Below are 23,625 nucleotides of genomic sequence, written 5' to 3' on the forward strand. Positions count from 1 at the left end.
CACACACGCACACACACACACACACACACACACATTCACTAATACCCACTCACAACAGTTAATCACAGAGCAAGTTAGATATAAGATGAAGAGTAAAGATGAATTATAGCTGAGGTACCATTGTTAAGGTAGTTGTGACTACATATGAATTATAACTAATGAAAATAACTGACTTTAATTTTAGGTGAATACTGTACATTATGGATCAAAAAAAAAAACAAAAAAAAAAAAAAAAATTTTTGGAAGAATATTATAAAAATATAGCTAGGTTTCTTCTACAGCCAACCCCTGGATTACAAGGGTGTTAGTACAGCATATACATACATAAATAAATAAATAACTGCCATATGTTGAAAATTAGCTGCTGGCGGAAGACAACTTTTTCACAACTCTTTAGAAAGCTCTGCTGTTAGGTTTGACTCTACTTGCTGCAGAATGTTGAATGGTTTTGACAGACGGAAACAGAACAGGCAGGAGATAATCACCTAAGAATACAAGACTACTATGTACAATAGGTTAACATAGGGGTTAGGAAATACGTTATATTTTTTACATCAGGGAAAAATAATGTAAATTAATTAATGATAGTAAATATTAGAAGTGAAGTATTGACAAATAATAATGATGTAACCCAGGCACGAAGGCACTCTAGTCTAGACCATCATTCTCATCAGCTTTTGTAGGGAGGATCAGTGCTTGTCCTTCTGTAGGCATCAGTGTGTGGGATACCTGTCCAGGCAACAAGATGTGAGAGTGTACTAAGTTGCCATACGGTAGATGTATTTTCAAGACTATTTTCTTTAATGGTAGACCACATAATTAAATGTACTTAAAAGAGTAGGAACTTCAAACTCTCATGAAGCTTTGAATTTGTACAGGTCTGTATTTCTAATTTTTGAAAATTACTACTCACCAAAAAGTTGAGCATAGGCCACAGCACCTTACCTCCAAAATCCTGGGTACTTACATAAAACACAATGTCTTTACAGTGACTATGAAGCAGTAATATACATAACAAGAGACCTCCATTCATGTGCTGGGAAACAAGTCTCTAAATAATTCCTCCAAAGTCTTCCTCATCAATTCCCTCAGGACAGTCCACAACCCCGTCATTGACTTGGGACAGAGAGATGCAGGTGCCATCAAGACACTGCAGCTCGGGGCAGTGAGATGCAGTTGTGTTCTCTGCCTCCTCAGCCAGGGTGGTGGTCTCCAGGAGGGTGGCCTCGGTCCCCTCAGCCTCCTCAGGTGTTGGCATCATGGTGGTGGTGTTATCTGCTGGGACACTGTCTGTTTGGGGTAGTACACGATGGTATTAGTCAAGTGCCTTCTATTGTTCTTCATCCCTGCAGCTTCTGGTGTGGTTAAAGATGTGTTAAGGAGTTTAATCATTATCCCTTATTTGTTGTCATTTGATGTTAGTACCTTAGTTCTAGTCATGTTATTTGTTATTTACAATTTACCATTCATTGCAGAGTATTTTCAGAATCGGTAGTATTTACCAATGTTAGATCAATCTACTAATGTACTCATGGTCCTTAAATCAAAAAGTGTTGAGGTAGTTATGCTTATTCAGTAAAGTAAGACCAAAGTTTTAATTGTGTTAGTTGATGCTATTACATACATTATTTACATTAGATATTTGTATTGACACAGTGAGCCTAGTTACTAAGAAGGGAGGCTCTGTGAGGTGCTAAGCAAGCAGACACACATTGCTATACATACACTACAGTTCATGGAGGTGTGTGGCAGACTCCTTCAGGTTAAAATCATTGTTATCACTAATGATGGGTAATTTGGGGAATGTGGTTAGTAGTCCGAAGAACCATAATCTGGTGAGCTGTGGACTGGTATCTCAGAATCATGGTGGAAGAGAGGTGCTTCTGCTTCAGGAATGTCAGTGGTATCTGTGTCATCTCCCACTTGTTGGGGAACATTTGTGTCATCAAGTGCTGTCCTCCTAATGTCATAGCGAGTCCTCTGCAGTTCGAGGGCATCTCTCAGGAAGTCCCTGCGGTACATACGTGTCTGAGGGAGTGCCTGCACTACTTGCTGGGTGGTAGGAGGTGCTTTGATGAGGATGGGAGAGAATCCTGAAGGGGCAGGTTCACTGTCTCCTCCTGGCTGAATCTCCACTCCTTCCCTGAGGAACTCTTGGGGGAAATTATCATCCACATCCAAGTCTATCCTAGAGGTCCTAAGTGTAGGTGTGGGGCCAGGATATTGCTGGGGATTTGGGTGCTGTTGGTATGACTGAACTGTTTGTCTTGGTGACTGGATATCACTCTCCTCCGCCCCAGTGGCCTCCTGGTCATCTTCCTCCGTGTTAAGGCGCTCCTTTACTGCCTCTGTTCTTAGTGACTCGTACGTTGGGACACGAGAGGAACGCCACCTCTGGAGGCGTGAGTGAAAGGAGGAGGATGTTGGAGGGTCTGGGCGGGGACTGGGTGGTGATCCAGTCCTGCGGGTGGTGGTTAAATGTCTGTTGGATAGGGGCCTATTGGTGGTGGTTAAAGGTCTGCTGGACAAGGGCCTGCGGGTGAAGGGACGACGGGTGTACGAAAACCGAGTGCTGCCTCTTGGCCTGCTAACTCTGCCGACTGTGGGAGCAGTGGTGGTGGTGGTGGTGGGGATGGGGGCATCTTGGTAATCTATGATGGGCATTGCAGGGTCAATTGTCTTAAGACTGACTTGTGGTTCTTCATCATTTGACTCATCATTCAACACAGTCTGAGATGCTCCACCATTTTCCCTGTGCTCATGGTTTGCCTCCTGTCCCTGAGTTGATGGTGATGGGGTCTGTTCATTGTCTGAATAGATGGGACTGTTGCCTGGCTGTGGAAAGTCTCCATTGAATGGTTGGTGTGGTGGATTAGGAGACTCAAAATTTGACTGAAAGGGTTCATGAGGAAGGTTGCCCTGGTGTTCATGGAATGAATCTGTGGCTTCATTACTCTCAGCTTCCACAAAACTTTCCTCAGTGATGGATGAGATATGTGATGTCTCAGGTAAAAACTGTGATGGTTCTTCTTCCAAAGGCTTGGTTTCTTCTACCTCAAGGAGTTGAGGGCTTTTGTGGCCTGTTGCTGTTGAAAGTTCTCGGAAAGAGGCTTTGATTTCATCATCTACAGGTATTTGAGACTCATCCTGAGCTGGCAGAGACTGATCATGATCAGGGCCCAGTCCAAAGTCTCCATAAAGGGGTGGCTGGTTGAATGAGTCTTGGCCCTGTGGGACACCAAGCACAGCAAGGGTTTCCTCACCCTCAAGTGTCTCCTCATACTTGTTGGGATTCTCATTGAAAACTTCAGGAGTTTGATCAGAGTTGTAGGTCCCTCCTGGGAGGGCATCAGGAGTAAAGCTGCCTTGGCTGGGCCCCTCTGAAAAATCTGAAGGATCAAAATCATGGCGGGAAAGGTCCTCTGAAAAGGAATCTACTGTGTCTCCTCGGTACAGATCTTCTGAAAAGTCTTGCAGCTGACCATTGAAGGGCAACCTTGATTCAGAGCCACCAAAGTCCTCAAGTAGCATACTCTCAGAGTCTTTGGGAGCCTCCCGTCCCTCCTGTCCTGGCCCTGGGTTACCTGTTTCACCGTAGTTAGGCAGCTCCCCAGCCTTTACAGTGCCCAGAGAGCCCTCCACAGCAGGTGGGTGGTTTACTAATGCCTCCTGGACAGGGACAACTTCATCTATATTACTTTCTCCTGAAAACAGCTCTCTGGCATAATCCCTTGAATGGGATCCGTTTATTCCATTGTTCACAGGTACAGCTGGGAAACCATCATTGCTGATACTGACAAAGGAGTTATCACTGTTCTGAAGTTTCCCAAACTCATTGAAATTATATTCCTGTGGTGCACGTCCTCCTCCATAAACATCCTGAGGGTGACCCCCAGGGAGGGGAAACTGTCCAAGGGGTGTGAGGGTCTCCAGGTGAGGTGCCCCCCCAGTGTGGACCAAGGGGGACCTTTGGAGGGGTGGAAGGTCACAGTCAGTCTCGTCAGAATTGTCTTGGCAGTCATCTGTCCCGTCACACACCCAAGACTCGGGGACACACAGGTCAGTGGTGGCACAACGGAATTCTCCTGCATTGCATCCTGAGGCAGAATGGGTGGTCAAAGTCATTGTGTGAGAATGGTAAATTGAAAGAAAATCAAACAGCAAAAAACACTAACAATTCAAGGAACTTTAGAACAAGATATCTTAACTTAAAATTTGAATTAACAATTACTAAACTCACTAAAATTATTATGTAATTTTTTTGTCTAATGATATTCAGTCTACATACTTCAACTTTATATAATTTAATGGAAGGTTTATATTTCTGGTCATGGTCAGTCATGCAGTTTTGAGGGTAGTGTAGGAAAGTCATGGGATCAAGCAGGCAGTCCATGGGAGGAAGTATACAGTTGGTGCAAGTGGGGGGCAGTCTTCACAAGATCCACCAACAATCCCAAGTCTACACAAGATTGAAGGAGGACAGGCTAAGAAGTGAAACCTCCTTGAGACTCACCCACGCGCTGACAGTCTGCTTCATCTGAGCCGTCTCCACAATGCTGGAGGCCATCACACACCGCCTCTGAGGGTATGCAGGCTGAGCCATCTGCACACTCAAAGTCATTCTGACCACACACTGAGTCATTGAATGAAGGATTAACAAAGTTCCCAGGATCAGAGGGAGTGTTAGAAGTGGTGCCACTGGCACCCCTTGGTGGTGCGGAAGGAGGCTCAGACGGGGTGAATTCAAGTGGGTAATCATACGAATAGTCGGCATTTCCAGCCAGATCCTCAACACCCTCCTCTGGGTAGTCAGCTTGATAATCCTCTGTTGGTGTGAGGATAAGGGGTGTAGCATTGCTCTCAGAGGCAGGGTGATGGCCCAGTGTGGCTCTGTCCTCTGCCTGAGGCTCAGTGATGGATGTGGGAGTGTTTGAGGGAGAGTTTGTGAAGGAGTCTGCATTTCCGAGGCCATCTTGAGGGGCATCAGGGAGACGAAGGAAGGGGCTGAAGCCTGTCTGCTCGGGCACTACTCCCTCAGCTGTGTATCATGTTAGTGAGTCATTTAGGCATGCTTGCACAGCATTCTGTCTGTTATTTCAATGCAGCATTGTGAAGACTGTTTTAATTATGATTGTTCATACATTTGACATTGCCATATGAGGTAAATCCATACCACTTTTCAGAAAAAAATTACATTTGAGGAATGAGTAGCTCGGTGACCATATTTGGTTATTACCCTTAGATCAAGGATGACTTAATAACATCTTTATACAATCTGCACAATGCATAGGACAATATTATCATACATATTTATTAAAACACAATTGGTGCAGGACCATGCTGCTGTTAAAGCCACTTCTTTTGTGATTCTTTATTCAACATACAAGCCAAAACTCATGCATTATATTATTATTACTATTATTATTATTTTTATTATTAATAATAATTATTATTATTACTATTATTATTAAAATTATTATTACTATTATCATCATTATTATTATTATTATTATTATTATTATTATTATTATTATTATTATTATTTTCATCACACTGAGAATGTTAGTCTGATCATGGCCATGACTGCCCTGAGTCCAGCCTGCAGTGCTGTGGCTGCCAGTGGTGGCCGCCAGACACAGTGCTCCTCTGGGGAGGCTGGTGCTGGGTTATTTAGTCACTAGGGTTAACTTACACTGGGTGAAGGTATAGCATTATCAGGTAATATGCCATCATGGTTTGAAATAGATGTGTGGCATGCAGTATATATATAAAAGATATTGCAGCTATTATACAACATAAGATTATAGAAGTGCACATAATATACAACAAGACAGGGAAGTGAAGATGGGATGTGCATGTGTAGGATTAAGACAGCCAGTGTGTTGTGCCATCAGAGGGTGTAGAGAGTTATTATCAAGAGGTTGAGGGTGGGAGCAGGACATCCAGTGCTTAACTTCTAATTGCAGGACATTTGCATTCTTTAGACTCATTCAGTTAGTTTACATGGTTCTGCTTTATGGATTCTTGTTGCTGTGATTCTAGTTATCTAATGGTTTAAGGAGTGTTATGCTTACTAAAGCTATATTGTGTTATCACCAGTGACTATGTGACATAATCGCTGACATCATGCCATTAGTTCCATATTTAACAGGGATGCGTGGAGCACCCACTAATCTACAGGTTTACTGGCAGATTTTATGGACTCTGCTGAGAGTGAGACTCTCGGATGCAGGCACACATTTCTAAAGGTGGCGGGACTGACCTGAGCCTCGGCCAGGACACTCTGCCTCATCTGAGTGGTCAAGGCAGTCAGAGTGGCCATCACAGACCAGCCTCTTGGCCACACAGCGGCCGTCCCCACACTGGTGCTCCAGACCCAGACATGGCCCTGTACAAACACACCATGGTCCCATAATGCCACCTGGACCTTGAGGCCACTCCACTGTGTGTGTCTTCCTTGTGTTACTTCACCCATATAGTTGAGTTAATTCTGATTTTTTTTTTCCAGTGTTCAGTGAATGTTATTTGAAGATTGGGGGGAGCACGGGCCTTTGCCAGTTTATGGCGGACCGTAGCAGGGTGCCAACAGACTGACTCTATCGGCTGACGTCAGCCGAGCCGACCAAGTCGGTCTGTCAACGAGGACTGGCGTGTCTCTGTTCAGTGAATGTGATCTCCCATCAACTTGTATCATTTGAGATAAACTGAAAGGTTGTTCCTAAGTTGTGTGTCTGTGAATTGAAACCATGTTTCCTTTTATCTACTGTATGATCCTGTGCACCATGATCTATGTTTTGATACATCTTTACAGTACATCAATAAAAAAAACCTCTTTGGTGCTTTTTCATCTCATAGTTTATTTTTAGTAAAGAATAAGATTTTAATGAAACTTCAGTGAGTACATGATGGCAAATGCTTATTGCCTCACATATTCTGAATGCTTTGTGCCATGTAAATTTCTGTGCATTGAGAGACAAGTAAAATTTTGGATTTTCATGAACTGTCACATAGTTGTGTGGATTGCAGAAGCCAGTGTGACTGGCCATAGTTTAATAAGGATAAAAGATGGTTAGTGATCTAGATTTGGGTGAAAAAGATATAAAACTGAGATAAATTCACACGAGCATGAAGATCAACTGCTAATTGGCAGACCGGGACTCAAAACTAAAGGAACAACCTTTTCAGAAATACCTCACTGAAGTAGTTCTTATAAGAACACACAACTTATTTCTTGGTGGAGATTAATGGGTTGTTTTAGCTTGTGTTGTTGTTTGGTAGCTAGTATTATTCAATAATGTTAATAGTGGCTTAAATATCCATTTAAACAACATAAAATTAAATGCTGATATAATATTTCAAAGTTGCTGTTTAGACCATGAATATGAATGTATTATATCTAATGTTAAAAAAAAACATTTAGCCTAAGCCAAACTGTGTACTTTTGATTTTTATCAATTCAGTAGGTAATCATCTGAGTAAGGAAAGTGAATTTCTAGAGCATCTTTGAACAACTTGACACTTTTAAAGCATTGAATTTATCCACATTTGTATCAATTTAATACTCATTAAGACAAGCAAATATGATGGTATGCCATTAAGAAAACAGGCTAATAGATTGGGTTAGGTGTGTTAATCTGAAACATGAGTGTAGCTTGCACCTCATCAAACAGTTTTCAAAGACATTAGTAACCATCATGAGAGTATGTAGATGCAGATCCTTTTTAAGATGTTTTTATTTTTTTATTTTTTTATCTTGCCCATTAGTGTATCCCAAAGCTTCTCTTATTCTTGCCTCTTCATGTTATGTAATCTAAGGAATAATATATACAGTTTGTCACTATTCTTGCCTGCCTTGTAGTAAAGGTATAGATGATTTTTCTCAAGATATGTTAACAATAATTATTTCCTGCATTTTGGGTAGTTTGTTGTAAATCATTAAGATTCAAATATAGTGGTTAATATAATTTGAAGCACTAGATTAAATTACAATGGAGTATGCATATTTTACAATTTTATCTAAAAAAATGTCTATTTTGATTTTCTAATCAGAAGCAGAAGCACTTGATTTAGTAAATTATGTAATAAATGACAAATGGCTGAAGAGCAGCAAAAAGCAGCTACAGTAATGTTTAATTGCAATGGAACTTTCAGAGTAAGGTACAAGAGGAAAACTGTAAAAGTTTGGTGCAAAGCAGTGCTAAGTAGACATCACTCACAGCAGGGAACTGAAAGCAAAATTTGAGTTTTGTAAGCCAGGCAGGACTTGGTGTGGGAGTGTGGCAGTGGAGAGGATGGAAAGCAACCACTGGGGAGGGGTGAGGTCATGGACTGTGGGAGGGGAGGCTAGGGAGGGGAAAGACTTACCATGGGTCATGTCAAAGCAAACACTGGGGTCTGAGGAGTCTGGGAACTTGTCGCAGTCAAAGGCGCTGCTGAGACTGAACCTGGAGGTGATGAACTCCTGGCAGGTGGAGGCCACAGCTGGGAGCCAAAAGGTACATTAGCCACACAAGGACCCTCACAGACTTCCCGTGTCAAATAATCCCACAACAGCTGCACTTCACCCGAAAAATTCAATAATCATCTTGTTAAGTCTATTCAGTGAAGAAAAAATTAGAAGATAGAGTAAAATGATAAATCATAGAGTTGTATTCCATTATAAAAAAGTGAAATGACAGAATTTGCTCTTTTCTCCACTCCCATATGGCCACTGCGTGTAACGAAACACAAAAGAAATTAATCCAGACAAGGAAAGGTTTGTCGGCGCCGGGGATTGAACCCACAACCAGCGTAACGGGAGAGCCACTCCTTTACCAGTCGGTCAAAGAGGTACCCCGCTGGCTAAGTGAGTTATGGGAGGCTCACCCATCAGGCAAGTCGTGTCACTACACGTCACCCCATTCCTATTTAGATTAATTTCTGTGTGTTGAGTTCCCATTTTCTATGAACTTTGGAGAGCATGGGCCATCACTCTACCTGTTACCCTCTTGGGGTGACACAACAGAACCACAGGAGAGGATGCCCACCACTTTTGCCACCAGTGAAATGCCAGAATTTTCTCTTTTCTATACTCCAACATGACCTCTGCGTGTAACGAAACACATGAGAAATTAATCCAGACAAGGAAAGGTTTGCCAGCGCCGGGGATCGAACCCGCGACCAGCGTGACAGAAGAGCCACTCCTTTACCAGTTGGCCAAAGAGGTACCCCCCTGGCTAAGTGGGTTATGGGAGGCTCGCCCATCAGGCAAGTCGTGTCACTACAAAAGGACATTTATATTTTATTCTGAAAAGTCATCATTTCTATATTCACAAAATTTGTACCATCATCCTAGCAGGCACCACCTCATCAACAGCCATACTCACATTTGCAGAAAGTCCTGCAGGGCGGCAGAATGGTGCCCTCTGGGGTGCATGGAGGCTCAAGGATGGCACATGAGTACTCCTTGGCTCTTGGTGAACACCTGGACCTCACTATCACATCCTGCAATGGGGGTCAAGGCATTGACTCTAGAGCAGTATATTGTATGATGCAATAAATCTTCATGTCACAAAATGGCATAAAGACCTGTCTTGTGATCCCTCACAGGAAAAGAACTCAGAACATATGTAGAGATAAGACATAGCTTCATCCACTACCTCACAGCAAAAAGATTACTTGATTGTGATGCTCTAGAAGTTGCATTTGTCATATTCCTTGTTTCTTTACATTCATCCTCTTACTCACCCGCAAGAAGGGGAGGGAAGTCTTCTGCATATCCTCTTCTGTCTGGTCACCGGCCCAATTTGGGAAGGCAGTGAGGCCATGTGGGAGGTCACTGCACATCTCCAGTTGGCGAGGCTGGCACTCACCTGCAATGAGTCACGGTATCTAAGGTGATGACAAATGCACTGCTTGCCTTGCTTTCACCTTTCCAGTTTCAAGAGTTTTTGTTACAGAATCAGTTTTGTAGGAGAGGAGGGTTTCTATATATCATCTCTTATGTTCCTCCTCATTTTCCCCTGGAATCTTAGTCAACTGATGAATGTTAGAAAATAACAAATTGAATAAATATAAAATAAGAATAAACACTTAAACAAATAAAGAAATAGAAAAAATATACATAAAATAAGTAGGTAAAAAGGTTAAAAAGCAGCAATACTCATGAATAACACATTTAAACTTTTAATATCAACATAATTCTCCTTTGCAGTGTCCCTTACCCTGAGGTGCCTCCTGAGTTGCTTCAGCCACAACCGCCCCATGAACCTCCTCAGGATGAGCCTCTGCCTGCTGGTGTGGCTCCTCAGTCTGGTGCTCATGATGAGCCTCTGCCTGCTGGTGTGGCTCCTCAGTCTGGTGCTCATGAGGCACGACCAGTTCCTTCAGGGTGCCCTCAGAACCTTCAGGTGTGTGTTCTACATGTTCCTCAGTTGGGGTCCTGTGGCTGAAGACCTCAAATAGAGGAGGGAGATCACTCCCCTCCCTGTCATTGGGGCTGTGTGTGGTGGGGACGACAGTCACCTCAGACTCAGAGGCCTCAGGGACATGGTGCACTGTTGTAAGGAGAAATATTTGTATCATTGGTTCCATAATTGTGCTGGGCTGGTCAATCAATGGTACATATGGAACATAAACTATGGTAACCTAGATGTTACACTTACCCTGTATCGGGGGTAGTGGGTTCTTACCACAGGCTCAAGGGATGATGTGACAGAGATGAGCATTGAGGTCATGCTCAGCTTAGCTTATGGCCCCAACTCTACTTTTTACCTCCCTAATTCTCTCATTGACCTGCTAGATTCACTGTGGTTATGTAAATGCTATTATTTGTGTGAGGGTTAAGTGGATACTGAAGGTAATATTCTTTTTATATGACAACAATATTTTCCTAAATATGGATTAATTTTATGGTAATGGAGACAGATCAACACACCATTCTCAAAAAGAATACAGATGCCAAAGAATAATCAACTTTAATTCTAGAGGTGACCTGACATCTTTAAAATAAAATGAGTTGTGGAAGGAAATGCAGTTGTAGGAAGGCTGGTTCAGTGTAGCCTACTAGTGAAAAGCATGAAGGAGAGCAGATACTGGTTAACTCTTGCATTAGTACATAAGTTGGAAAGCAAAGGGATTAACTATTAATTCATTTAGTAGGCTGGAGTCTTACCATCTGTGTCTGCAGCCTTTGGTAAGCCCTCAGCAGGGTGAGTGTGATCATGGTCCATCTCTGGGTGGGTGTGGTCATGGTCCATTTCAGGGTGGGTGTGATCATGGTCTGCAGCAGGGTGAGTGTGGTCATGGTCTGCAGCAGGGTGAGTGTGATCATGGTCTGCAGCAGGGTGAGTGTGGTCATGGTCTGCAGCAGGGTGAGTGTGATCATGGTCTGCAGCAGGGTGAGTGTGGTCATGGTCTGCAGCAGGGTGAGTGTGGTCATGATCCATTTCAGGGTGTGTGTGATCATGAGTCAATGGGCCCTTCTCTTGAACATGCTCATGAGCTTCAGCAGGGTGAGCATGTTCATGGTCAGGGTGTGTGTGGTTGTGGTCCGCAGCAGGGTGTGTGTGATCATGATCCATTTCAGGATGAGTGTGGTCATGAGTCAATGGGCCCCTTTCTTGAGTATGTTCATGGGCCTCAGCAAGGTGGGCGTGTTCATGGTCCTCAGCAGGATGGGGATGCTCATGGTCCATAGCAGGGTGAATATGGTCATTATCTGCAGCAGGATGAGTGTGATCATGATCCATTTCAGGGTGTGTGTGGTCATGATTCACTGGGCCATGCCCCAGGGTGTGATCATGGTCCATGGTGGGGTGAGTGTGGTCGTGGTCAGCCTCTGGGTGTGTGTGGTCATGGTCCATTTCAGGGTGAGCGTGGTCGTGAGTCACGGGGCCCTTGCCGTGGGTGTGGTCTCCTTCTGGCTCTGGCTCTGGGGTGGCCTCAGGTTCTGGCTCGGGTTCTGCTGTTGGCTCGGGCTCAGATTCAGGCTCAGGCTCAGATTCAGGCTCAGGCTCAGGTTCAGACTCAGGGACGGGGCCAACGTGGTGGTGTTCCTCGTGACCATCAAGGTCATGTGAGTGCCCCTCGTGATCATGGCTGTGGTCATGTCCTTCGTGGTCATGGCCATGAGGGTCCTTTTCGCCTTCCCTGACCCTCGCTAGCTCAGGGTTCACATCATATCTAGTGTTGTTGTTGAGCTCTACTTCATTTATACCGCGATAGGGCTCATCCTCTTCAATGGGCTTCCCGTGGAAGGCACCCTCCTCCCCGAGCTGCGGCGCTTCACCCAAGGATTTAGCTGTGGGGAAGGGGTTCGTGTAAAGCCTCGAAGAAGCACGGAAATAGAATGGCGCCAGAAATCTCGTGAAAACAGATAAGAGGCCAATGAAGTAAGCACAAAAAAAGATCCCCGGAATACAATAAAACAGCAAATAAAAACAAAATGAGGACTCTAATTAAAGCTTTGACTGAAATCCATATAGCTATACGAAAAACTCACAGGGGATGAAGAAGAAGCAGACGACGAAGACCACAGCGATGACGACGGCGATGGCGATGACAACGAGGGAGCCGACCACGATGTCCCTCAAGACGCGGCCGGGGCGGAAGATACTCGAGCAGCAGCCGGAGTAGCGGGGGTCAGGCTCCAGGGAGGCCACACTGGTGCACATCCCCTCGGCATCCTCGTTCTGCTGGCGAAGGTAAGGAGAGAGGTGTTAGTGTTGTTTATTTGGAGCACTAGCGTCGTACTCTAAAGATTCCGTCGCCCAAGCACACATATTTGACAAGGCTTTTGCAGGAGTTGTGGGCATTTCCAGGGATACTTTTAAGAGCATGATGGTAGTTTGAACCTTCTCCTGTACCATGAAACTAAAATTCTACTCATAAGAACCCGATTAAGCTGGTCCTTGCTCGGTTCCAGTTATCACAATCAGAAAATAAAACATTTCGCTATTTTTTTTTTTTTTTTGCTAGTCTGATCATAGCTATTTGAGGTTATTGTTGGCGGTGGTTCCTCGTTATATTTGACAAGGCGTTCGCAGGAGTTGTGGGCATTTCCAGGGATAGTTTTAAGACCATGATGGTAGTTTGAGCCTTATTCTGTACCATGAAACTAAAATACTATTCATAAGAACCCGAATAATCTCCTTTTTGGCCTTATGAAATAGTTGATGTGAAGGGTACGTGGAAGCCTTAACAGCACCGACGATAAACATTGCCTCAACACATTGGGAAGGTAAAAAAGAAATGCGTTATTGTTGTTTAGCTTCAGCTTTGAAAGATCGCCTCGTTTTGCTAGGAAGGAAGAGAGGCGTTATTGTTGTTTAGCTTTAGCATACAAACATTCCCTCTTCATTCTCGTGTTGTGTAGTGTAAGAAGATAACCAGTCCTCCGTCTCTGCTGGCGAGGTAAATAATAAAATCGTTGTTGTTTAGTTATCATGACTACATAAATCTATTGTTTAGCATAGAAACATTTCCTTCGCATCCTCGTTCTGCTGGTAGAAGCAAGGAGTAAGGAGAGTAATTATTGTTAATCTCCTTTGTAAAGAAAAAAGGCGTTGTTGTTTAGCTTTAGTTTAAAATAATTCCCTTTGCGTTCTAGCCTACTTCTGCTGGGAAAGGCAGACGGAAACATTTATCATTTGATATTAGTTTAAGAAGAAATGTAGAAGCTATATAACTTACGCCAGTGGGATTTTTTTGTTCTTTCACGTACGTATCACAAATTTGTGAATCCTTTCAACACACACACACACACACACACACACACACACGTTTTAATGAATACCACCATTGTTGTCACTCATTCTTCACACCTGATATTGTTTTCACGTTACATCAGATATTAAAAAGTGTCGAGCAAGGTTGCATGAATAAGCTGGAATATTGAATAAGAACTGCAATATATATATATATATATATATATATATATATATATATATATATATATATATATATATATATATATATATATATATATATATTATCTGCACGGGTGCATGTAATATGTTAATTACGAGAAAACAGTTGATCATGACACTAGCATCTGATCAAACATTATATATAATTTTTGTATCTGCGTGACTGAAAGTAAAGACATTTCAAGTGGTCAGTTATTCCTATCAAACCAAAAATGTAACAATATGAACAATGAACTAGAATGATTGTTGTTTTTCGTGATTTAATTCAATCAGGGCTACAGTATAATATGCTTTCTAATGCTTGTGCTACTACTGTTATAGTATACCATGTCAAGAGTATTCACTTATCACCAGCATTTTATCATCAAACTAAATAGGTACCTAACAAGATAAACGATATGTTAGACTGAATTTGAATTTTCAACTTCTTATAATGTTAATTTGTTACTATAAATAGTATAATCTCATCAAGTTAAACGCCTGCTAACAACTTAGAGTTAGACAATAAATATGAAACAGATTGAACATTTAATTTTCTAGTTATACTGTATTTTGTCGTCACGTGTATTTACTACATTATAACTAATGTTTGTCGACAGATGGCGCCGCTCTCTGTCTCAGGTTGGCGACCTCGTCCTCGTGTCGTCTCATCCAGGAAATTTCAAGCCTCGGTAAGTGAGCATACAAAGCACGTGTCTCTCCTCCCTCCAGCAGTCTGTCTGAGTCTTTTTAGATCCTCTTTAATGCCAGAATTACTGATTGCAGCAAGGCGCGAAGGTAATGTGTTTTGCTTGCGTTTTTCTTGCAAGCACTGACCTTGAATGCTCCTTGTTTCCTGCCGAGAAGGGATTATTCGTTGTTTTTGCTAGGTGGGCGCTGTTTTGTTCATCTAGCGGTTGTTTAGGTTACGTAAGTTGTTATAATCATCACTGTTTTGCTAATCAGTAGTGTGCACTCAGGCAGGTTAAGTTAATAGGGACTTGCATTGTTTCATGGGCTCTGTTGCATGTGTATTACCAAGTGCTTTCACTCAATTAGTTTTTAAGCTTAGTAATAAAAAAATGTCTAGCTGATAATAACTACAAAGATTAGGTTAGTTTTGCGTCAAGGTTCTTATTGTCCGTCGCACTTTGATTGCCTTGAGTTTTCACTCCATAAGCTGAAATTACAAGTTTAAGGAGATAATTGGTATTGTGAGGATAATGAGGTAAATGGTGTGGTTAATGAGGTAAAGACATATCTGTTTGCAAATTAAGGCCTCGTCCAAATGATGCTGCAGTTTTATATATATATATATATATATATATATATATATATATATATATATATATATATATATATATATATATATATATATATATATATATATATATATATATATATATATATATATATATATATATATACTTAGGTTATATGATCCAGCAGGACAGTGGGAAGGGCACAGGGCGCGTGAAATAGCCTACTCCCCTACTGCATCGTCTTGTGCCCAAATCTTGGTTGTGCTGTCATGGCTTCAGGTATTTTTGTCTCACTGCACCACACTCTCCTTGCCAGTAAACACGGTATCCCTTTCATTTCACATTACATGCAGATTATTTACATACCAAAATGTCATAAAATATACTTCGTTGTCTGCTGTTGTATTGTGTTGTGCTGTCATGTTTTAGTAACGTTCCAGAATGATTTTGTTCTGTGGTAACTCCATTTTTACGCTTAAAATTGTTAAAAATATACACCTGTTATCGAAAAATTTTGAAACCTAAAACAGATATTTACCGAAGTAGGTGACGGGTTTACGATTGACGCAACCAAATTATGTGCGTTGAGTAGGCTTGAGTTTATGTCTTTGTGCATCATACTTTTGCCAATAATACGAATTCCCTTTCATTTTACACTTTACTAAGGAGTATAATGTCCTAGGTGAGCTGGGTGAAATGAAACGTGATGTTAAGTAACAACTGGGACAGGACACATGCATGGAATATTCATCACGTTGAATGCCTTCATTTGTTAGATTAAGCAACACTTTTTTTTTTCTTCAAACCGGGGAATGGTGTCGATCAAAGTAGATTTTGGTGTCGATATTACTCCCTCTCTGAACGGGGGTGAGGAGATAATATATATATATATATATATATATATATATATATATATATATATATATATATATATATATATATATATATATATATATATATATTGAAATCGAGCTTGTGTGTAGAAAGTTGTGTGTACTTGTGAGAACTTGAGCGAGGAACGAACTCGAGTGAGGATGAGGAAGAGTGAGTCAACCACTTCTGGGGGCCTCAAGTAACAGTATACGGAGACAGCGTCATATACACCTACGTTCATTAAGTGAACACCGCAGTACGTATAGACCCTACTATGCCGAAAGGGGAAGGGAATGCGGTAAGCGGCGGGGGAAGTGACGTCATCCGACCCAGTAAACTCTTGTCCTGACATCCTCACAGGGGTTAAGGAAGGGGAGGGGGGCTATTTCAAGGATGACCTAACGGCACATCTTTCTAGAGTCACGTGCTGAAAATGATGACGGTTATTTGATGTTGATAATGATGGTGATGATATTAATACAATTACTAACACTAATAATAATAATAATAATAATAATGATAATAATGAAAATGACAGAAACAGCAACAACAATAATCCATTGTTTAAGTTTAACCTGGAAAGAAAATTAGTATCAGACTACTGTACTTTATTTTTTTTTACTATTTAGGTATATTTGTTCAACATTCATATTTCATCCGCTTGAGGATTCATCGTCAGAGCCGTCTAATTATGTCCTGCTCTTGTAATTATGTTACTCATGACATCCTTTTATTCTTGTGTCCTTGTGTGGTGAATTTCCGGCCGGTTCCCCCCCCCCTCTCCGCACCTCTCCCCCCCTCCCCTTGCCGCTCCACATCAACCTCCACTTTAGCCACCTCCTCCTCCACATTCCCTCCTCTCAAATGTCCTTCTCCCTTACTCTCTTCATCTTTCCTTCATCACCCACCAATATGTTGTCTCCTATTGTTTCGCGCTCTCTCTCTCTCTCTCTCTCTCTCTCTCTCTCTCTCTCTCTCTCTTTTCCCTGATTTCTCCTCTATTTCCCGACAACAAAACTCCTGGTTATTTTTTTCCTCCTTCACCTGCGGCCAAGGAAAGGTATACTTACTACTACTACTACTACTACTACTACTACTACTACTTTTTTTTCTACTACATAAATGATACCTCCACCCATGTTTATTTTCCCGACACATAATCATGGAGGGCTACTATTGCTACTACTACTACTACTACTGTTATCATTACCACCACTACTACTACTTCTACTTCTCCTATTTTTATGTTTTATACTACTACTACTACTACTACTACTACTCACCGAAGAGGCCATTTTGTACTGTTGATTGTGGGATTTGATGAGACACCGGACCATTGTAAAGGTGTGATAGGGAAGATGATGCAGGTGAAGGTGTGACTAATTAAGCGGTTGAGAAGCACACTCACACTTCACCTTATCACGAGTCACCTGTTTGTTGTGTTTACATATGAGATACACCTGGTGTCCTGTTGATGGTACGATGGTTATTTGTTTTTAGTTTTTGTTTGTGTTCATAACTTCATACGTATTCAAATTACCGAGGATGACACTTGAAAGTATATATTGACTTTTTTTTAATGTTGTCTTCCTCTACTTTTACACTTGCTTGAATTCTTAAAACGTATCCACTTTGTATTCGCGTTGTATTTATTCCGTTGTTTCCGTTTAATGATATATTCTTTAATGGGGATCTGTTTCGTGTTGTTTTTATTTGTTGGTCACTTATCGCATATTTCCTTTGGTAAAACTATATTAACGTCTACATATTATCATCATTTAAGTACTCCTTTATGTTTGTCTAGTCACAACATTCCTGTGGTGGGTGGCATTCAAACAGGTGAATGCATTTACCCTTTACACAGACAACAAAAAATACACCGCTAATATTCTTTTTCTATTTATCTCACACTTCAAGTACCACAACCATGACATCCACTCCGAACCACAACCCGAGACACACTGACACGCAGGACTGTTGCTGGCACCTCATATACCACGGAAATCCCCCTAGTAGCGATCCCTGCCAGTCACTGCACACCGGACCACGACTGCGACAACCTCCCCGCGCTTTACCCAACGAGGCACTGAGGCAGGCAATGCATTGCCAGGCAGCCAGAGACGGGCTCAGAGCCTCAGACGGCATAGAGGAAGAGGATTTTCAGCCGAGAAATTTCCCCTTTCTCTGAGTCATGACCTATCACGGTCCGCTCGTAATGTTCGTAAAAGTGAGGTTAGGTAAATAAATGAAGTGAGGTCAGGTCAATAAATGAAGTTCAGATGCTCTAGAACGAAGTTGCAGAGTGTGGTGTTATTGGGCATCTCTCTCTCTCTCTCTCTCTCTCTCTCTCTCTCTCTCTCTGACGCAATTGACCAGCGCGTGATTCAAGAGACACGACACGAGCAAAAAAACATTCATATTATTTAATAAGCTCTCATTAGTGTGTATGTGTGTGTGTGTGAGAGAGAGAGAGAGAGAGAGAGAGAATATGATGTCTTCGTGTACTTGTTTGTTTCATGTTTTGTCGTGACATGAGTTTGTGCGTCATCAGAGAGAGAGAGAGAGAGAGAGAGAGAGAGAGAGAGAGAGAGAGAGAGTATTTAAAACTCGTGATATTGGATAATGTCAAGTTCCGGTGTGTGTGTGTGTGTGTGTGTGTGTGTGTGTGTGTGTTTACGTATATATCACATCACCTAATAAGGGATAGCAGGACGGCGTGGGGAAGGAAGTTGGGAGGAAGGGGAGGAGCTTAGGAGGATGGAGGGAGAGAAGGGATAATGGTGGGAGGGCAAAGGGGGGACAAGCGGGGAGAATGAGTAGGGAAGAACGGGAGGAAGAAGGGAAAGCAAAATAAAGGGTAGAGAGAAGTGACTGAGGGGAGAGAAGATGAAGGGGAATGATGAATGGTAGAGGTATGGAATGCAGAGTGGGGAGGGAAGAAGTGGAGGTGAGACATGAAGAGGGAAATAGTTCGTGAATAAGTATAAGGGGAGGCGGGAAGGGAAGAGAAGAGATAAATAAGCGAAAGAGAATAGGTGGAGGGATGTAACTAGGAGGAAAGGGTTGGGTATTATATGACGGGAAATAAAAAAAAGGTGGGTGAGGGGAGTCTCTGGAGGAGAAAGAGGAGGAATGAAGACAATGTAGCTTGATATAATATGAAGGAGGTAAAAAAATAGGAAACGGTGAGAGGAGAAGGAAAAGGCGATAGTATAGGCGGATACGGGGGTGTGGGAAAGGGTAGAAAGGAAGGAAAGGGAACGGATGGAAAAGATAAAAAAACAAGTGTACGTACGTATGTATATATGTATATATGTATGTATGTATGTATGTATGTATTTCCTCCGTACATATGGTTAACAAAACGTACATGCGGATATTAAGCGCTCAAAACGTGTGTGTGTGCAATTCTCAGTCAAAAACGTTTACCGTACTTTTACCTTCGATGATAGGCTCGCATTCTCACACGCTTTCGGCTCTCACAACAATCCCCAGTCCACAAAGATTAGTCAGATTCTCACCATTTTTTTTCACATTCATGACACAGAAGCATTGTCAAACATCACTAGCCTCAAAAAACTTCTCATGGAAATACCTACAACCGATACGGAAGCCTTTCCAAATGTGGGTAAGCCCCGAAATGTTTGAATATGGGTCGTAGACTCAGACCCTATATCAAACACAACGTGACAGGGGAACAGAACTTAGCACAGCGTTTTTAGAGTACTGGGTGGCATGATAGTGTACTGCATCGTCTCTTCCTCGTAAATATATAGATATAGACAGGACCGAGGGAGGGAGACACACATAACTATACACTTCGATCTGTCACGAGGCTTCTAGCTGGAGAGGCTAACGTATATATAACACATGAAGCCAGAGAGAAAGGGTGAAATGAAGCTGAAATGTGAGGGTGGCAAATAAGATAAAACTGGGTCGTGCGGGCGCTGTATAAAGTTGAGCTGTCGTGATGGTAGCGAATAAGGTAAACCTGCGTCGTGAGGGCGGTCAGTTATAAGATGAAACTGGGTCGTAATATAACTGCCCAGGGTGGAACTGACTTGTGGCGTTTAGAAATGAAACAAATTAATCAGAGGTGACATTAAGAAAGATCTGAAGAATGTATTGACGAAATTTTTAGGAGAAACGGACAAAAACAAAACTGGCAATGAAGAGGAAACGAATGAAAACAACAACGAAAACAACAACACCACCACCACCAACAACAACAAAAACAAAAACAGCAGCAACGGAAGAAGACAAGCACTAACGAAAACCAAAGAGAACACACGCTAGTTAGTGACAACATTGTATTTTTCTGTGCTTGCGTGGTTTAGTTTTTCTTTCTTGCGTTTTTTTTTTCCCACGGCTTTTGTTAGCCGTTTCATCATGATTCTTGGCGCCTTGTTTAATGAAGCCGTGACTCGAGACTAAAACGTGAGGATGCTGGTGACGTTAGTGGTAGTAGTAGTAGTAGTAGTAGTAATGTAGTGGCGTTGGTGTAGGGTAGTGGTAGTAATAGTAGGTGTTGGTGTTGGTGGGTAGTAGAGATTGTGGTAGTAGTGATAGTGATAGTAGTAGTGGTGATGGATACTGGTTTGTTAGTGCTAGTGATGGTGGTGGTAAGGGGAGGGTAAGGGTGATGGTGGTAATAGTAATGGTGGTGGTGGTTGTGTTTGTAGTGACGGGGATGGGTAGTAGTAATGATGGTGGTGGTAAGGGTGGTGGATAGTGAGGGTGACGGTGGTAGGAGTAGTGGTAGTGGTGGACGGTAGTGGTGGTGGTGGAGGCTGTAGTTGGCGGTGTATAGCTTGGGCGGCCTCTTGCACCACCGCGTCATGGAATAATTATAATGAACGGTCTAAGATTGCAGGAACCAACCACATGCATGGACGGACATACGAGGAACCACTGAACTAACAGAGAGAAGGACTTTAAATCTGAACACTCTAACGTTGCGCTGTCGTAAATGATTGTTTAAAAGGGGTATCAAATATAATGACTTGGAACGGTTGAACACACACATGGGACTTACCAGGAAGCGTCGGGCACATACGTAGAAATAAGAGGGACTTGTAACAGTTAATATGAACACTCTTACGTAGAACTTTCATAAATGATTGTATAATATGGGTATTGAAATAATGACTTGGAACGGTTGAACACTCACATGGGACTACCGGAAGCGTCGGGCACATACGTAGAAATAAGAGGGATTGTAACAGTTAATATGAGCACTCTTACGTAGAACTTTCATAAATGATTGTATAATATGGGTATTGAATATAACGACTTGGAACGGTTGAACACACACATGAGGTATATTAGGAAGCGCTGGGCTCATGCGCTGAGAGAAGAGGGACATGCAATAGTTAATGTGAACAGTCTTGCATGGCACTGTCGTAAATGATTATGTAATATGGGTATTGAATAAAATTACTTGGAACGGTTGAACACACACACACACACACACACACACACATACATGAAGCATTATACGAAGCACTGGACACATACGTCGACTGAAGAGGGACTTGCAATATATAATGTGAACAGTCTCACATTGCTCTACCTTGCATTAATGAGCTGAATATAATGATTTAGAGCCAGTGGACACATGGAAAAAAGTGATTTGTAATAGCTGACATTATTATTATTTTTTTTTATGGTGCACTCTTGAAGGTATTGAATATAATAATTACTTGGAAGGGCTGACTAGACACAAAGAATATATTTGTTTTAGTTGATATGTTGCATTGTCCGAAAAGACTGCGTTATTATTTAATATATTTAGTTGTCGAGGCTGAATGCACATTGTTTGTCGATTGGTATATATAAATTTGTTGTGGTTAGTATTTTGCACTCTCTTTGAACATTGCGGTACCAGATGGGTTGAGTGTAATTACTTGGAAGGGCATACACACATATACACACAGATAATAGACTTGTTGAAGCATAAGAGGCTTTCGCTTCATCTATAGCATCACATGGATTTACTCTGAACTAACTTGAACGTCATTTCAGCTCCTTTGGGAAGATAAATTTCAACTAACTTGAATTCTTATACGCTACAGAAAAAGAAAAAAAAAATCGTAGTCGTGCATAGGATAGCCAGAATATATATGAATTACATGTTAGTTAACTCAAATTGATTTCCTCGTGGTAATTAATTTTACTTTTTTGTGGTTTTCTTATATAATACTCTATTGTTTGTGTTTGTTTATTTCTTTGTGTGTGTGTGTGTGTGTGTGTGTGTGTGTGTGTGTGTGTGTGTGTGTGTGTGTGTGTGTGTGTGTGTTTACTTTTATTAACACACTCGAAGATTAAGAAGTCAGTTCCGAATAGCGAAGCGAGTGAATAGTTTATGAAGTAATTAAACACGCCCTCTTGCACTCGAGTAAGCAAAGGAGGGCTGAGGGATGTGTGGGTTGCAGGGATTCATTCACGCTCGGGAGGCGGCGCAGAGGAATCAATGAGCACCACCGTAATCAGACAACATAATGCGTGTGTGGGGTGGGGGGTGGGGGGGATGGGGGCGGTAGAGCGTTAAGGTTAATTACAAAACTCAAATAAACTCATTCATGGACGATACATTTTTTTTTTTGTTGCGGAAGACAAAGGGAGTAAAAAAAAAAAAAAAGTGGTCATATCAGTCACAGTCTGGTGGTTATTAACTGACTGAAGTGAAAAGTGTTTTAATCTGAGGAAGGAGAGAGTTAGTATTAATGCTGTCCTGAAGACCACCTATCAACCCGGACTCTAGAGGTACTGTTCAAGGGAAATCAAGAATGAGCTCCGGTGTGGTGTCGTCAGCCATCCGGGTGTCGTGAGACATCCCATCCTGAATGCATACATGAATTTCGACACGGTACCGTGTCTTTTGTCGATTACTTGTCGGGATCTGTCCCACTCAAGTTTATTTATATTATTATAAAAGCAAAGGATGACGTATGTGTGTATATAACTATATATATTAATAATCTCTTCTTCTTGTGACCTGTTCCGCTTTGCATCGCTTTTTAGGTCCTCCTTGGTACTTTTTTACACTTAGATGCTTCACTTAGTTACTCTGTGATAGTAAAGATTGGGTTCCGCGATGCGAAGTTCAGGATGGGATGTCTCACGACACGGGATGGCAGACGACACCACACAAGGGGGCAGCATGAGCCAAGAATAGATGGCGTCACTCAAGACGGGCTCGGCCGACCACCAGGCCCTTCAGGAAAGTCTACTGGCGCTTTAGGCTTGGACGTAAAAAAAAAAAAAAAAAAAAAAAAAAAAAAAGCAGTCTTAGTAGTTCAAAAGGAAGGGGGCTGTACAGTGCTAAAGAGTGAAGGAAGGAAGGGGGGTGGGAAAGAGAGAAGGATGGAAGGGAGGGAAAGAAGATGATGATAGAAGGGAGAAGTGGGGAGGGGGTTAATCAAGGCTGAAGGAGGAGAGGGGAATCGGGGTGGGGGAGGGGGCGTCAGGGGGAAGCGTACCAGCAGAAGCGTTAAGCTGTTACCTCACCACATTCAGGGACGGTCAGCGGTTCGGATACACTGTACACACCTTGCGTCACACCGTATGCATGGGAGAGGGGGGAAGGGGGAGGGGGTTGTTGT

General features: G+C 42.2%; 1 protein-coding gene across 7 annotated transcripts in view; it reads right to left on the reverse strand.

The window, feature by feature from the left end:
• Positions 1–1,305: 1,305 nt before the first annotated feature.
• Positions 1,306–23,625, reverse strand: part of LOC127006572 (uncharacterized) — an 85,726-nt gene continuing 63,406 nt past the window's right edge. For 2 of the 7 annotated variants that reach the window (XM_050876574.1, XM_050876572.1), the window contains exons 2-10: positions 12,482–12,671; positions 11,153–12,280; positions 10,203–10,535; positions 9,727–9,851; positions 9,366–9,483; positions 8,365–8,481; positions 6,263–6,388; positions 4,514–5,038; positions 1,306–4,097 (exon numbers count right to left, since the gene is read on the reverse strand). In XM_050876574.1, the coding sequence (XP_050732531.1) occupies positions 1,810–4,097; positions 4,514–5,038; positions 6,263–6,388; positions 8,365–8,481; positions 9,366–9,483; positions 9,727–9,851; positions 10,203–10,535; positions 11,153–12,280; positions 12,482–12,671 (4,950 nt within the window). In that variant the 3' untranslated portion in view covers positions 1,306–1,809. Of the gene's footprint in view, positions 4,098–4,513; positions 5,039–6,262; positions 6,389–8,364; positions 8,482–9,365; positions 9,484–9,726; positions 9,852–10,202; positions 10,536–11,152; positions 12,281–12,481; positions 12,675–17,304; positions 18,098–23,625 lie in introns of those variants that run through there. The other 5 variants (XM_050876573.1, XM_050876571.1, XM_050876569.1 and 2 more) reach the window with 4 other exon arrangements.

Source organism: Eriocheir sinensis, chromosome 33 (genome assembly GCF_024679095.1).
Source record: "Eriocheir sinensis breed Jianghai 21 chromosome 33, ASM2467909v1, whole genome shotgun sequence".
NCBI lineage: Eukaryota > Metazoa > Arthropoda > Malacostraca > Decapoda > Varunidae > Eriocheir > Eriocheir sinensis.